Source organism: Hyperoodon ampullatus (genome assembly GCF_949752795.1).
Source record: "Hyperoodon ampullatus genome assembly, chromosome: 5".
NCBI classification, from domain to species: domain Eukaryota; kingdom Metazoa; phylum Chordata; class Mammalia; order Artiodactyla; family Ziphiidae; genus Hyperoodon; species Hyperoodon ampullatus.
Genome location: NC_136918.1, coordinates 12608336 through 12624413, shown reverse-complemented (window position 1 = coordinate 12624413; position 16078 = coordinate 12608336). Strand labels below are relative to the sequence as shown.

The window sequence follows — 16078 nt, the reverse complement described above, 5'->3', positions numbered from 1 at the left end:
AAATGGGCATATTTTATGAATTCTATTTTCCCTTTCAGTAATGTTTTTAGTTAAAAAAAAATTGAAAAAGAAACAAAACAGGTTTAGAGCCAGACAAACCTGGGTTTTAATTCTAGCTCTACTCTCTCCTCACTCTACTACTTGAGTAAATTTTCTAACCTCTTGGTGCTTGAATTTCATCATCTATAAAATAGTGCTAGTGATGCCTACCCTATTGGGTTGTTAGGAGAATTTTTAATGAGATAAGGTTTGTAACGTGCCTAATATTTTTGGCACATGGGACCCACCCAGTGAATAATAGCTGTGTGGATGTTTTTAGTTGAAACACCTTGTATGTAGGTGGAAGACACAGAGCCAGGCATCCAAGCATTTTCTTCATTCTAGCCTTTTATTTTTTATTTTTGGCTGTACCTTAGTTCCCTGACCAGGGATTGAACCCATGCCTCCTGCAGTGGAAGTGTGGAGTCTTTAACCACTGGACCGCCAGGGAAGTCCCTATCATAGTCTTTTTGCCATCTCGTGTGCAAATTACATGAATCATTATCAGGACTATCCTGACACTTTAACACCCAGAGTAGCAAGTTTACATTATTTCTAGAATATTGGCTTGGCCAGTGACTCCACACTTTGTTAGAACTGCTTCTTAACAACCGTAGTATCTTATTGGGTAAACTTCTTTCACAGTAACAGGCATTTCTTTAGAATATTTTGCTCAGCAGTAGAAGCTCTTACCAAGCAGTGAATATTTTTAGTTTTTAGTTACAGATGTTTAAGAGTCCCTAGAGTTTTTCAAAGGGACTGTAAACCACCCTAGTGGCCACTTTTGATAATTTTGTAAGACATGTTTAGGCCCTCTCACCTGATTGTGTTTTCATAAAGGAAAAATTTTTTGATGAAAGAAAGATTGTATCCTCTCTATACCTCCTGTAATGGATCACACCACAAAACGTTTATGTCAGGTTACATTATTTTAAATTTTATTTATTACCACAGTAATGTAGTGTTCATTAATTAATGTATTCAACAAACATTTGGTAAAATATGGCATTTCAGGCAATGTTCTGGGCTCAGGCATTAGGAATCATCTAATGATCTAAATTATCTAAAATTAGATAGATATGAGTAGTCTGTCCTTAAGGGGGTTTCTTTTCTGCTAGGATGTTCTCAAGTATAACAGATGATGGGCCAAAGTGTTTATCTTTACAGTGATTCCTCAGTAAAGTTAAGGTAGAAGTTGGTCTAATGGTATTACCAACCTCCCTTTTCAAGGGATTCCATCCTTGGAGAATGTTTCCTCTTCTTTGCCCTAATCCTATTCACATGCTTCCAGCTCTCTTGGATCTTCCCCTATTAAAGCCTGCACTTAGAGAAGACCCTGGCATCAGCAGCCCAAGTGAATGGAAGTCAGTGTGTTAACCTCTTTCAGAGGTGCTGTGAAGTAATATGAGATCGGACATTCCTGTGCAAGGTCCACCCTGCCTCATTCACTCTCCCTAAGCCACTGAAAACATTGGCTTCTCTGTGGCTGGTCCATGTTAAACTGTCCCGAACCTCCTGACAACTCCAGTCTGTGGGTGACATATCAGAGAGACCAATGAGTAGGAACTGAACTAGGCAACATAGCTTCTTCTAGGTGCTGTTACTGAAGCAGGAAGATGATTTTCTGATATTTTAGAGAATTGTTTCAATATTTTACAGTGGACCTGGAGGAAAGTGTTCTATCTGGACAGCTCTGCTAATAACCATCTGATCAGGTGCAGATGGGCTGATTTTGCTTTACAGAAATGTTTTTGATTCCATTCAGTTTCAGAAAGATATTTTTGTATCAATTGATACATTTAATTTCTGTCTCATCAGGTTTTTTTCTAATACTGGTTTGATTTGATTCTGTTATTTCTCTCTCTCCTAATTGCTTTGTTCTATCCCAACAGTTGGACAACATACATGTTCTTCAGCATTTTGAACCCCTGGAAAGTATGTATAATTTTGTAGTGTCCAGCAATATTTGAATCAGGTGAAAATTTGCATTATCCAATGTCTAGTTCCTTATTTATATTGATCATTTTTTAGTGGTTCAAAGAGAAAAGACTATCCTCTATTACCCTATCTTCAAGAAAGTAATAAAGGGACTTAACTTTGTATAATTTTATCTGTTTACATATCATACATGAGCTCTTAGATTTCAAAAGGACTTCACATTTTTACTTGGTTGAACCCCCTATCCTTTACCCATCTCAACTCCTCCAATATTCACTTTTCATGGACAAGGGAAAGAAGGAGCAAAAAGACTAGATGAGCTAGTCAAGGGCACCCTAGTCAGCTAATCAATGGCAGAGCTGGAAATAGAGTCTCAGTCTGCTGAGTCCTAAGTCCAATGCTGTGGAAGTAAGAAAAAATCACGGTAAACACAATGCCCGTTCTCAGTTCCCCTCACTGTATCAGATCTACACCGTCATTTCATTCATTTTACCTCCACATAGAGCCTTTGACTTTTCCTGGTTGGTTTGCTTATTTGCAATTAGTAATGACCCTAATCCTCTCGGCATATTTCATAAGCTGATTCATTCATGGTCTGGTGTATAATTTCCTTTAAATGTTTTTATAATTAAAGTTTTCTTAATTCAAGTACTCCAGGAATATTGTTTCCAATCTTTGCTTCTATGTGGAAAAGTTTTAAAAATCATTTTACACTGAACTTCTTAAAAGAAATGTTTTAAAATTTCAAAATTACTTATATACTTATAGGGCATATGAATTACAATGGCATTCTAATAATTGCATATTTTTCACCTGAAATTTTTTAAAAAGCTCTTTTGCTTTAGGCCCCTGTGAAATACTACAAAAGGACTTCTTGAGGCCCATTTTAACTGCTTCTAAAATAAGATGGCTCTCTTGTTTTTAGCGATAACAGATTTTGAAACTAATAATACATATGATATTAAAAACAACCTGGGCCAGATGGTTTACTTTGTGACCGAAGACACAGATGACTACACCAGGAATGCTTATCGGACACTGAGGCCCTTTGTGCTCCGGGTCACTGACTGTATGGGCCGAGAGATCATGACAATGCAGAGACCTTTCAGATGCACCTGCTGCTGCTTCTGTTGCCCCTCCACCAGGCAAGAGGTAAGAGGACAGAAATCTCATCCGTTGTTTCTTCCTGATCCAACTCTTCCCTGCACGGTTGTGCTCCTTCCAAAGCTACACAGGAGGGGACTTTCATGGCACAGGCAGAATAGAAGGAGATAGTAGGGGGGCGCGAAGGAAGCCAAATGCCAAATTGTCTTACCTATGGAAAAACCACAGAGACATTTTTCATGTGGTTTCATGTCTTCGGGTGCTAGTTGGGGGGGTCAAGCACAAATGAGGGTTATTTAGTCAGTGATCGCAATTCTATCAGTTGTGTCTACTGAATTAGAAATTAGTCTGTTACCTAGAACACACATTTGTCTAAATATTCCTACATATCCCCAAATAAGGTCACAGTAAATGTAGACATGCTTTTAAATAGAATCGGAAGAAACTTCAGATACTTTTACTCTACCCATCGTAATCTCCACCTTGTTACAGATAAAGAAAGGGTGGCTAAAAAAGAATAAGTGGCTGAGAATGGTGTTACACTTGGTAGATGCTGGAACTAGAAAGCATATGTGCCAAGTTACAGTTTGGTTGCTCTTCTATAATCTGTGCTGCCCTAGGAAAATTGTTTGCTACAGGGGAAAGAAGAGTTTTAGAGAGAGATCCAAGAGAATTTGAATTTCAGATATGCCACCTACTTAAAAGTGGGCAATTTACTTAACCTGTTTTACCCTCAGTGTTCTTAATACATTAACTGGGCAGAAAAAAATACCTCCTAGGATTACTGGGATTTTAATTATATGTTAAGTACCAGCATTTTCAATAGAATTTACTTATAACCTCTGTGCCTTGATTTATTCACCTATAAAATGGAGATATTAATAGTACCTATCTCATAGGATGGTTATTTTGAGGATTATATAGTAAATAAATGTCAACTGTGTTAGCATAGTGCCTGGCAAATAGTTTAGTGCTCAGTGAATATTAGCAATTGTCAGATAGCTTACTCCTTTGTCATTACTGTCTTTATGTAATAACAGTCTTAAATTTGAGATGAATCTCCACTTCATCCTATACTTATACACACATTCTGTTGTCTTCACAACATATAGTTTTCAGAATGCCTCTTTTCTCTTTTGTTTCCTATTACAATTGTCATGTCTGAGATGTCAGTCTAAGAAGCTAGCATGTTACTTTTTCATGGATTGTGCCAGAAGACATGAGACCCCTAGGTCAGGGGCAAAGAACTTTATTACAGCACAGTAAGCAGCATGAGCTCCAGCACGTGTGCGTAGGTCCCCTCATCCCCAAGTTCTACAGGGGTGACTCAGAGGATCCCAGGTAGATGTGCTACATATGCAGCTGAGGGACATGGAGCTTGGAGAACTGACCTTTTTTTTTGGTGGTACGCAGACCTCTCACTGCTATGGCCTCTCCCGTTGCGGAGCACAGGCTCCGGACGCGCAGGCTCAGCAGCCATGGCTCACGGGCCCAGCCGCTCTGCAGCATGTGGGATCCTCCCGGACCGGGGCACGAACCCGTGTCCCCTGCATCGGCAGGTGGACTCTCAACCACTGCGCCACCAGGGAAACCCCTGACCATTTTATAACAAGCAGTAATTTTGTCCCAAACGGAACATGACTTCATCTCTCAAGGCTGTTCACTGAAATACAACCCTAAGAAATAGCCTGGGGATAATGGAAGACTCTTTCCCAGTGACAGTTTCCCTAGTTCTTGAATGAATTAGGAACATACCTAGGTTGTGTGTATCTGTGTACGTGTATACCTATACATGTAGCATCTTCGCCTCTGTCACTGCTTCATTTGCAGCTGGAGGTGCAGTGTCCTCCTGGTGTCACCATTGGCTTTGTTGCCGATCACTGGAACCTGTGCAGGGCAGTGTACAGCATCCAAAACGAGAAGAAAGAAGATATGATGGGAGTGCTTGGGCCATGCTCAACCTATGGCTGTGGTTCAGATTCTGTTTTTGAGGTAAACAAATATAAAAATAAATGTTTCTACTATTTTTTCTACATCTACTAACGGACCTCAGAATGATGTGCTTTTAGATGATTTTTTTGTGTGTGAATGAATAAAGTAATGTGAGGAAAGAGTTAACTAACCAGTTGACATTGAAAAATTTTCAAATTATCATTAGGGGATTGCTTAATGTTTTCCACAATGCGAGCTTCTTTTGCATGATTTCAGTGTTTGATAAAGATAAGAAGAAACCATTTAAAACATTTAACCTGAGAGTAAATAGCCTAACCTAATCCATCTATTTTATTCTTGGGTGTATTTCACTAACCATTTTTACCAAAGATTTCCAGGAACAGAATATAGGTCCTGAGTAATGAAAAGGCCCCACAGATCACAGAACCAATAGAGCACCCCTGAGGTTGTGCAAATTGCTTATTTGCAAGATAGAAGTCTGTCTGCATCCTCAAGAAACAAGACAACACTCATAAACAAGGATAAATCTTATAGTGGATTATAACATTTTCTGTAAGAAGGAAAATCCTTCTGTTTTGCCTTCATCCCAATGGCCACAAAATGATAGCTTATTACTCTTAACAGTTGTGACAAAGGGGATTCCTGGGCTTCTTAAAGAGTTCTTTCTAAATGCCTCTCAATTCAACAAAATTGATAATCCAAAATTGCTCATTCAAGTATTGTCTATGACACCCGATAAACTTTCCTTAGTTCTCATTTTACATAACCGTATCATCAACCATTACTTATTTATTAAAAGGCCGTTATAGATAGATAGAAAATGTAGATAAGCCAGATTTCGAGGGCAGGGTGTGTGGATCATTTTAATCACCAAAATGTAGTGTTTGGGTATTATCCTTGTGGCAAGTGCCTTCTAGAAGCTGAAGCCCTTTGGGATTCTGACATACTTTAAGAAGACAGGGCCCACAAAAGTCTGAGTGATCATACGGATTTTGTGAAGAGAAAAGAACCATACCACCTTGCTTTTGCTAACATGTTTCCCTCGACTGGGAAAGACTCCCTCCCAATCCCCAATTCCCACCCTTTGCTGTATGAAAAAGAATTTCAAAATCAGTTTAAATCATACCTCCTCTGACAGGCTTCCCTAATAACTCATTTGAGGGTGAAGAAAGAACACTGGCCTGAGAATTGTAAGATACTCCCCAGCTTGGTTGTCAACCAGTTGCAAGGCACTTAACCCTTCTTGGCCATAATTCCCTATTTGAAACTATATTATTACTATAGTCATTTCCTGCACCATATTTATACTACTTCAGTGTAAACTGCTTATAAACAGGAGAATAAAGCATGTAGTTTAACACCTTTCAATCATAAAGTCACATTCTTGTCTTTCTAGGTCATATCCCTTGATGGTGTATCCAGTATCGGCAGTATTACTCGGAAGTGGAATGGTGTGTTATCTGCAATGAGCGATGCTGACCACTTTGAAATTCACTTCCCATTAGACCTGGATGTGACAATGAAAGCCATGATTTTTGGAGCTTGCTTCCTCATTGTAAGCCTTTTGCTTCTGAGTTATCCTGAGAGAATTATTCTTTCTGATGAGGAGCAGTGTAGTGCAGTAGAAAGGCAATAAGATTTGAAGCTGTCTCTGCCACTTACTAGTTATATGTCTTGCAAAGTGTTTAACACTTGCAAGCCTCAGTTTCCTTATTTGTAAAATGGAAATGAAAATACTTACATATATATATTTCAGGGTTATGAGTACTAGCTATCATATGAATAAAGGGGCCAGGAGAGTGCTTGAAAGATAATAGGCATCCAGTGGGTGTAATTGTCATCATTTCATGTTACTTATCGTTCTCACCACTTAAAGATGCCTGTTCTTTGATTTCTTAGTGAAATAAAGTAACTCTAAAGCCGATGTTCTTTCCCTTCATCTATTACCTCTTTGTCAATATACACCTTGGTGTTGTACCATCCTAGATTTATTAGGTACAATTTCCTTGCTGTATTCCTGTCTGATTAGTGGCTAATATTCATAAGTAAAGCATAGAAATAAAATTGATAGCATTTACCTTAAAAACCTAATTAGCATATTGCAATTGGTATATTTAACATTTTTAATATTGATTATCAAGTTTTTCCTCCTTTCAGCAATGAAAATTTAGTTAATTGGTACCCCAAATGGAAAACTTATTGACTACCCACAGTTTCAGATTTGCAATTGCTGTTCTTCATATTAGGTTATCTTCATGAAGATTTCATTAGCTTGATTTATTCTTAACTGGAATGAGATCACTTGATAAATTATGAAGATAACATTTTGTGCATTGCACCTAATTATCTATTTACCTTCTTTATGTATATAATTATTTATCTATCTAATTTGATATTTATACATATAATTCTTTTTCCAATTTCAGGACTTCATGTATTTTGAAAGCTCTCCACCACAACGTTCATCCACTCATAATTGATGGATACCGCAAATCAGCAATTCTGATTAATGAAAAAAATTTAGAAAAGTTGGTTGGGCTTACAGTCGGCCCTCAGTTATTCACAAATATATGTATCTGCTCTTGCACATTATTGTTATTGGGTATTAGCTTTGACAGGTAGGCTGAGAGTGTAAGTGCAAGAACACCTCTAAACGTGTTTCAATTGAGTATCTGTCTACCCGTCTACTTGGTAGACTAGGAGTTTACCTGGAAAAGTTATGACCCATTAACCAAGTAAACATATATATAGTGAACTTGAAAACACTTTAAACATGAGATGAGGGAAAATGAATCCCAAAGCTTTCACATTAATTGATAGTAAAATGGTGGGCTTTTTAGAGCAATCTTTGTTGAGATAGAGTAATATAGCTTCTAACTCTGACCTTCTCCTCTCCATCAACATGTCCAGTTACTGAAGACAAATTTGATTCCAGGTGAAAATACTGGTACTTTTCATTATTAAAAATAAAACGGAAGGCAGAGAGAAATACTATGTTTTATTGCACAAGGAAAATTTTACTTGTGCAAATGTATCAGAACTTTATTTTGCAAACTTCATAAAAGTTTCAATGGAAATTTTTATTTTATTACAAAGTAAAACATGCTTTTCATATCATAAGGTTATATTTTCCATGCCTCATTTACTAGCATACACAATCAGGGGATGCCTCTGTATGAAGATAGAGTCAGACTACCAGGGCCATTAACCAATCTAGATCTCTGAGCAATTTAGAGACATCAGTGCCCTTATGAGAAGCTTGTATTTAATACATTTAACCTCTCTTGGTTATAGATGTCTTACATGTAAAATAGGTTTGGTCGAATCTCTAGGATTGCCTATTTTTTTGAACCTGTGTCTCATTTGATATGACACAGAGGAGATGATTTTTTTTTTTCTTACAAGAAGAACCCTGATTTGAACTGTGCTGTTTAAATTGCAAGAGTTGGAGTTTTGTTTTTAAATTTTGAAATGTGACATTCTGCGTAGCACTTTGTAAAAGCAAAAATTACAAATGCAGACACTGCTTAATATTGTTTTGCTGTTTTTTATTTAAATGATAGATAAATCTGTATCTATGCAAAGAAAATGATAAAACATAGCAAACATGCTGCTTCTCTGGGATCTATAGCTTATCAGTAAAGATTATTTGGATTAACATAGTAAAAGTATAAATTACACTTGTTTGTATTAACTAGTTAAAATCACAGTGTATTAGTGAATACACTCTGATAAATTAACTTGCCTCTGCTGCACTTTAGCTTCCTATCTGGACCTGAACTGTGTTCTTTCAACACAGCCAGTACATAGTATGGAATGTATTCTTCCACTGCTCTTTATTAAAAGAAGCAAGACTGAGTGTTCTTCAGTATGAGATGAAGGCCTTCACCCACAGTTCCTACTGAAGTGAAAGAAAGGTGCCTCATTTTAAAATTATATTCATCTTTTCATGGTAAATGTTGTTTTACCCAGTTTCTTGTAATGTTCATTTTTATATGCTACTACTACTTTCTAAAAAAATGTAAAAACTGCTTGTTTCTAAAATAATAATTACCTTATATTTAAGGCAATTGTAGTCTTAAGCGGGCAGATATATTATTTCTTATAATGATGTCTGATATTTGATATAGCAAATCAGAAAATAGCATTCAGAAAGTTTACTATATAAACTTTAAATTTTTACTTGCCTACATCCCTACATTCTAAGACCTGATACATAATACTAAGAAATAATTATTTCTAGCATGACATTTTAAATTTCTGTTTAAAGTTGTGATATTAACATGTCTCTTACAATTTATTTCTTTAAAAATAATACTATGTTTCTTAGATTTTTATACTACAGTTTATATTATAATTTTTATGTTTCTTAACGATATTTCATTGTGTAAAACTGATCAGATTGATTAACAAAACAAGCCATTCTCTGAAATGTGTGTGTTTTCATGTTTCATCATATTGTTTTTGGCTTCTAAATAAATATAATATAGTTTATAGTAAAATACTGTTTTATTTTTATTTTTATTTTTTATTTATTTATTTTTTTTTTCGGTACGTGGGCCTCTCACTGTTGTGGCCTCTCCCGCTGCGGAGCACAGGCTCCGGACGCGCAGGCTCAGCTGCCATGGCTCACGGGCCCAGCCGCTCCGCGGCATGTGGGATCTTCCCGGTCCGGGGCACGAACCCGTGGCCCCTGCATCGGCAGGCGGACTCTCAACCACTGCGCCACCAAGGAAGCCCTGTTTTATTTTTGACTTGTGATTCAGGCTTTGCAATAGACTGGATGTTTGTATTCCGCCCCCCACCTCAAATTTATGAATTACCCGTGTGACGGTATTTGGAGTGGAGCCTTTGGGAGGTGATAGGTCATGTAGGTGGAGCCCTCATGAATGGGATTAGTGCCCTTATTATCTGCCAGCCTTGATCTTGGAATGCCCATCCTCCAGAGTTAAATGTTTGTTGTTTAAGCCACTCAGCCTGCAGTATTTTTTTTTATAGCAGCCCAAACAGACTGACAGAAATTGGTACCGAGAAATGGGGATGCTGCATAACAAGTATGTGAAAATGTGGCACTGGCTTTGGCACTGGGTGAGGAATAGAGGCTGGAAGTTTTAAGGTGCATACTGGTAAAAGCCTATATTGACATGAACAGAATTTTAAAGATAATTCTGATGAGAGCTTAGGAAGAAAAGAGGCAAACTGTAGAGAAAACCTCAGTCTTCTTAGAGAATACCTAATTAAACATGAACAGGATATTGGTAGAAATATGGACAATGAAGACCAGGATGGAAATGAGGAACATGTTATTGAAAACTGTAGGAGAAGTGAACCTTATCGTAAAGTGGCCAAGAACTCTGGCAGACTTGTGTCCATGTTCTAGTGTTTTGTGGAAGGTAGAACTTGCAAGTGGTGAAATGGGATACCTAGCTGAAACAATTTCTAATCAAAGTGTTGAAGTGCAGCTTGGCTCCTCCTGACTGCTTACAGTAAAATTCAACCTGAGAGAATGGACATAAAGATGGGATTGTTAAGCAACAAGGAAGCAGAATTTATTTATTTATTTAGAATTTTATTTTATTTATTTTTTTATACAACAGGTTCTTATTAGTCATCCATTTTATACATATTAGTGTATACATGTCAATCCCAATCTCCCAGTTCATCTCACCACCACCACCCCACCACTTTCCCCCCTTGGTGTCCATACGTTTGTTCTCTACATCTGTGTCTCTATTTCTGTCCTGCAAACTGGTTCATCTGTACCATTTTTCTAGGTTCCACATATATGTGTTAATATATGATATTTGTTTTCCTCTTTCTGACTTATTTCACTCTGTATCACAGTCTCTAGATCCATCCACGTCTCTACAAATGACCCAATTTCGTTCCTTTTTATGGCTGAGTAATATTCCGTTGTATATATATGTACCATATCTTCTTTATCCATTCGTCTGTCGATGGGCATTTAGGTTGCTCCCATGACCTGGCTATTGTAAATAGTGCTGCAGTGAACATTGGGGTGCATGTGTCTTTTTGAATTATGGTTTTCTCTGGGTGTATGCCCAGTAGTGGGATTGCTGGGTCATATGGTAACTCTATTTTTAGTTTTTTAAGGAACCTCCATACTGTTCTCCATAGTGGCTGTATCAATTTACATTCCCACCAACAGTGCAAGAGTGTTCCCTTTTCTCCACACCCTCTCCAGCATTTGTTGTTTGTAGATTTTCTGATGATGCCCATTCTAACTGGTGTGAGGTGATACCTCATTGTAGTTTTGATTTGCATTTCTCTAATAATTAGTTGAGCAGCTTTTCATGTGCTTCTTGGACACCTGTATGTCTTCTCTGGCAAAATGTCTATTTAGTACTTCTGCCCATTTTTTGATTGGGTTGTTTGTTTTTTTAATATTGAACTGCATGAGCTGTTTATATATTTTGGAGATTAATCCTTTGTCCGTTGATTTGTTGGCAAATATTTTCTCCCATTCTGAGGGTTGTGTTTTTGTCTTGTTTGTAGTTTCCTTTGCTTTGCAAAAGGTTTTAAGTTTCATTAGGTCCCATTTATTTATTTTTGTTTTTATTTCCATTACTCTAGGAGGTGGATCGGAAAAGATCTTGCTGTGATTTATGTCAAAGAGTGTTCTTCCTATGTTTTCCTCTAAGTGTTTTATAGTCTCCAGTCTTACATTAAGGTCTCTAGTCCATTTTGAGTTTATTTTTGTGTATGGTGTTAGGGAGCGTTCTAATTTCATTCTTTTACATGTAGCTGTCCAGTTCTCCCAGCACCACTTATTGAAGAGACTGTCTTTTCTCCATTGTATATCCTTGCCTCCTTTGTCGTAGATTAGTTGACCATAGGTGCATGGGTTTATCTCTGGGCTTTCTATCCTGTTCCATTGATCTATATTTCTGTTTTTGTGCCAGTACCATATTGTCTTGATTACTGTAGCTTTGTAGTATAGTCTGAAGTCAGGGAGTTTGATTCCTCCAGCTCCGTTTTTTTCCCTAAAGACTGGGAAGCAGAACTTAAGATTAGGAAAATTCTCAGCCTATCCATATTGCAAAAAATGAGAACACTAAAGGCGTGGTCAAGTGACTGATAAGGAAATTAGTATGGATCAGCCGTCTGATCAGAAGCCAGGCACTATTCTCCAAGGCAATGAAGAACGACCCCCAAAGGGGATTCAGAGATCAACAGAGCTGCCACTCCCATCACAGGCCCTTAGTGCAAGGGCCTGGGGAGCAGAGTGGTTCAAAGAAGGGACCACCAGCACCTGTGAGACCTTTGTGCCAGCTGTATGGTGCCATCTCACATGTAGGGCTCTGATCTCTGTAGTCTGTGCCACACTCCTCCAACACCCCAGATGAAGCTCTGGTAGACCCCCAGTGTAGCACGGGCCTCAGTGGTTGCCCTTCCAAAGGGCACAGGCAGCAAACTTTGATGATGACCATACGACCCTGTCTCCATTGGCACAGGTCTGGCGGGGCATGGCTGCCTTTATCTAAATTTCAGAGGATGGGGCCACCTGGGAGACTCATGGGCCAAGGACCCCAGACCCAGAGAGCCACGGAGCCCAGGCAGAGAGTCGCTACAGGCCTTCCTGCTGAGCTCTTGAGTGATATTGCCATCCCAGTGGGTCTATAAGGCATATCATTGAGTCAAAGAAGATTATTCTTGAGCCTTAAGGTTTAACGTTGTTTGTCCTGTTCGGTCTTAGACATACCTGGGAACTGTCCTCCTTTATTCTTTCCTGTTTTACCCTTTTGGAATGGAGATGTCTATCCTATGCCTCCCCCACCATTGTATTTTGGAAGCACACAACTTGTTTGGTTTCACAGGTTCACAGCTGGAGAACAATTTGCCTCAGGATAAATCACACCTTGCGTCTCACCCATAGCTGACATGGACAATACTTAAATAAGACTTTGGACTTTGTAGGAATAACTAGCTTTCTGATATAACCAAGTTATTTATAAGTGCTTATTTGTAATTCACTTATTTAAGACACATTTAAATTTTAAGTATGGTTTCAATGCCAGTATATCATGCAGAAAAGCTGCTAGAATTTCTAACTGTTGGTGAAGGGTACATTTCAAATATTTTTTTTTCTTAATGACAGATTTCCCAGAAATTTTATAAAAATCTAGTTACTAGACTAATTTACTAGCTGAATTTTCCAAACAACTAGATGTTAAATTAAGCTCAAGTCTAGAATTAGCCGTGATTCTGGGGAATGTCATCCTGCCTCTGATGGGACTGCTGGCTACTTTTCAGTCCTTTTTCCCCCCAGTAGTCAAAGTTTAATGTAATTTATACTGAAAGATGAAAGCTTGGGAAACCCATAAGTCCGGGTTTAATCAATGAATACCAAATTCAGCTTTTTGGCTGGTGATAGCTAATATTTAAAATGGATCTATTCCCATAAGTTGGTCCACCATTGCAGAATGCATTTCCCATTTGTCTCTAGCTTCCTAAATTGTAAAACCTAGAAAAGAGAAAAACAGAATGATACATTCCAAGTGTAGTCAGAATGAGGCAGCATAGTACGCTACATGATTATACGTAGTATGGTTAGTAATAGCACACGGTAGGCATTCACTCAGTAGACATTCACCTCTGCCTAACAAATAACAATAAAGTCAGTGGATATATTTTTGCAATATTTGTTATAGTAGCCTGTAAAATGTTTTAACATCCTCTCCACTATTTCACTCTATCAATCATTACTTTATTGAGCATCTTCTAAATTCAGACACTGAGCTACTTCTGAAGCAGAGGGAAGCACAAATGTGAAAAGTACATAATTACTACTCTCAGGGGCTCACAGGCTAGTGGATGAGACAGATTTTTAAACAAAATACACGTCTTTGAGGACCAGGGTGGACATGTGCTCAATGGGATGTTGGCATATTCAATAGAGGCCATGTCACTAGCACAATCTAAAGTGTTGGGTGATATATTTCTGTCCCATTTAATCAGACAGTCAGGCTGGCTGGTTGTGTCATAAGCTCAGGTAAACTTCCTGGCACAGCTGGAGATGAGTAGAATGCATTTTAAGTGTGTTGGCAAACTGAATACATGGTGGATGTAACTGAAATGGTCAATTTAGTAAATTTTCATCAAACAAAGCGGGGATTGATGGTTTATTACAGTAAACATAGAGCTCAAGACAGTTGTACATTTAAGATGCTCAATGAACATTTGTTATCTTTAAAAAATTTATTGATGTAAAATTGGCATATAATGTTATATTGGTTTCAGTTGTATAACACAATAATTTGATAATTGTATACTATGAAATGATCACCACAATAAATCTACAGGCATACCTTGGGATATTGCAGGCTCGGTTCCAGACCACCACAGTAAAGCAAATATTGTGATAAAGTGATTCACACAATTTTTTTTCTGTTTCCCAGTGCATGTAAAATTATGTGAATACTATACTGTAGTCTGTTAAGTGTAAAATAGCATTATGTCTATAAAAAAAAAAGTACACACCTTAATTTAAAAATAGTTTACTACGGGCTTCCCTGGTGGCGCAGTGGTTGAGAGTCCGCCTGCTGATGCAGGAGACACAGGTTCGTGCCCCGGTCTGGGAAGATCCCACATGCCGCGGAGCGGCTAGGCCCGTGAGCCATGGCTGTTGAGCCTGTGCGTCCGGAGCCTGTGCTCCGCAATGGGAGAGGCCACAACAGTGAGAGGCCCTCATACCGGAAAAAAAAAAAAAAATAGTTTACTGCTAAAAAATGCTGTAGTTTGAGCCTTTAGCAAGTTGTAGTAACATCAAAGATCACTGATCACAGATTGCCATACAAAGTATAATAATGTTGAAAAAGTGTGAAATATTGCAAGAATCACCAAAATGTGACACAGAGGCATGAAGCAAACAAACGCTTTTGGAAAAAATGGCACTGATGGACTTGCTCTACACAAGGTTGCCATAAACCTTCAATGTGTAAAAAACGTAGTACCTGCAAGCACAATAAAGTGAAGTGAAATAAAATGAGGTATACCTCTAGTTCCCATCTGTCACCATACAAAATTAACTTTTTGGCACCTTTCAAGTATGCTCTGCAATGTTACTGACTATAGTCACAATGCTGCACATTCCATCCCCATGACTTATTTATTCTATAAGTGGAAGTGTGTACATCTTGACTCCCTTTCACCCATTTGGCTCACTCCTCAACCCCCTTCCCCTCTGGCATACACCATTCTGTTCTCTGTACCTATGATTTTTGTCTTGTTTTTTAGATTCCACATATAAAGGAAATCATTCAGTATTTATCTTTATCTGTTTCCTGTAGCATAACTTCCTAAGGTCCATCCATATTTTCACAAATGGTAAGATTTCTTTCTATTTATGGCTGAGTAGTATTCCATTGTGTGTGTGTGGATAGATAGATAAATAGATAGACAGATAGATAGATAGATAGAGATAGATACATGTATATACAGATATACCACAATTTCTTTATCCATTCATCTTTTAGTAGACACTTAGGTTGTTTCCATATCTTGGCTATTGTAAATAATGCTGTAGTGAATATGAGGGTACATGTATCTGTTTGAATTAGTGTTTTTGTTTTCATAGGGTAAATACCCAGAAGTAGAATTGCTGGATTGTATGGCAGTTCTATTTTTACTTTTCTGAGGAACTTCCATAACATTTTCCATAGTGGCTGCACCAATTTACATTCCCGCCAATAGCGCACAAAGGACCCCTTTCCTCCACATCCTTGCCAACACTTGTTATTTCTTGTCGGTTTTTTTTTTTTTTTTTTTTTTTTGCGGTATGCGGGCCTCTCACTGTTGTGGCCTCTCCCGTTGCAGAGCACAGGTTCCGGACGCACAGGCCCAGCGGCCATGGGTCACAGGCCCAGCCGCTCCGCGGCATGTGGGATCCTCCCGGACCGGGGCACGAACCCGTGTCCCCTGCATCGGCAGGCGGACTCTCAACCACTGCGCCACCAGGGAAGCCCTATTTCTTGTCTTTTTGATGATGGCCATTCTGACAGGTGTGAGGTGATATCTCATTGTG

General features: G+C 38.3%; 1 protein-coding gene across 1 annotated transcript in view; it reads left to right on the top strand.

Moving 5' to 3' along the window:
• The window catches only part of PLSCR4 (phospholipid scramblase 4), a gene marked incomplete at both ends in the record, with an annotated part of 28649 nt that extends 21135 nt beyond the window's left edge, over positions 1-7514 (top strand). The window contains 5 exons of the mRNA XM_079704489.1: positions 1932-1974; positions 2903-3129; positions 4912-5073; positions 6431-6589; positions 7461-7514. Of these exons, the coding sequence (XP_079560615.1) occupies positions 1932-1974; positions 2903-3129; positions 4912-5073; positions 6431-6589; positions 7461-7514 (645 nt within the window). The remainder of the gene's footprint in view (positions 1-1931; positions 1975-2902; positions 3130-4911; positions 5074-6430; positions 6590-7460) is intronic.
• Positions 7515-16078: the final 8564 nt, after the last annotated feature.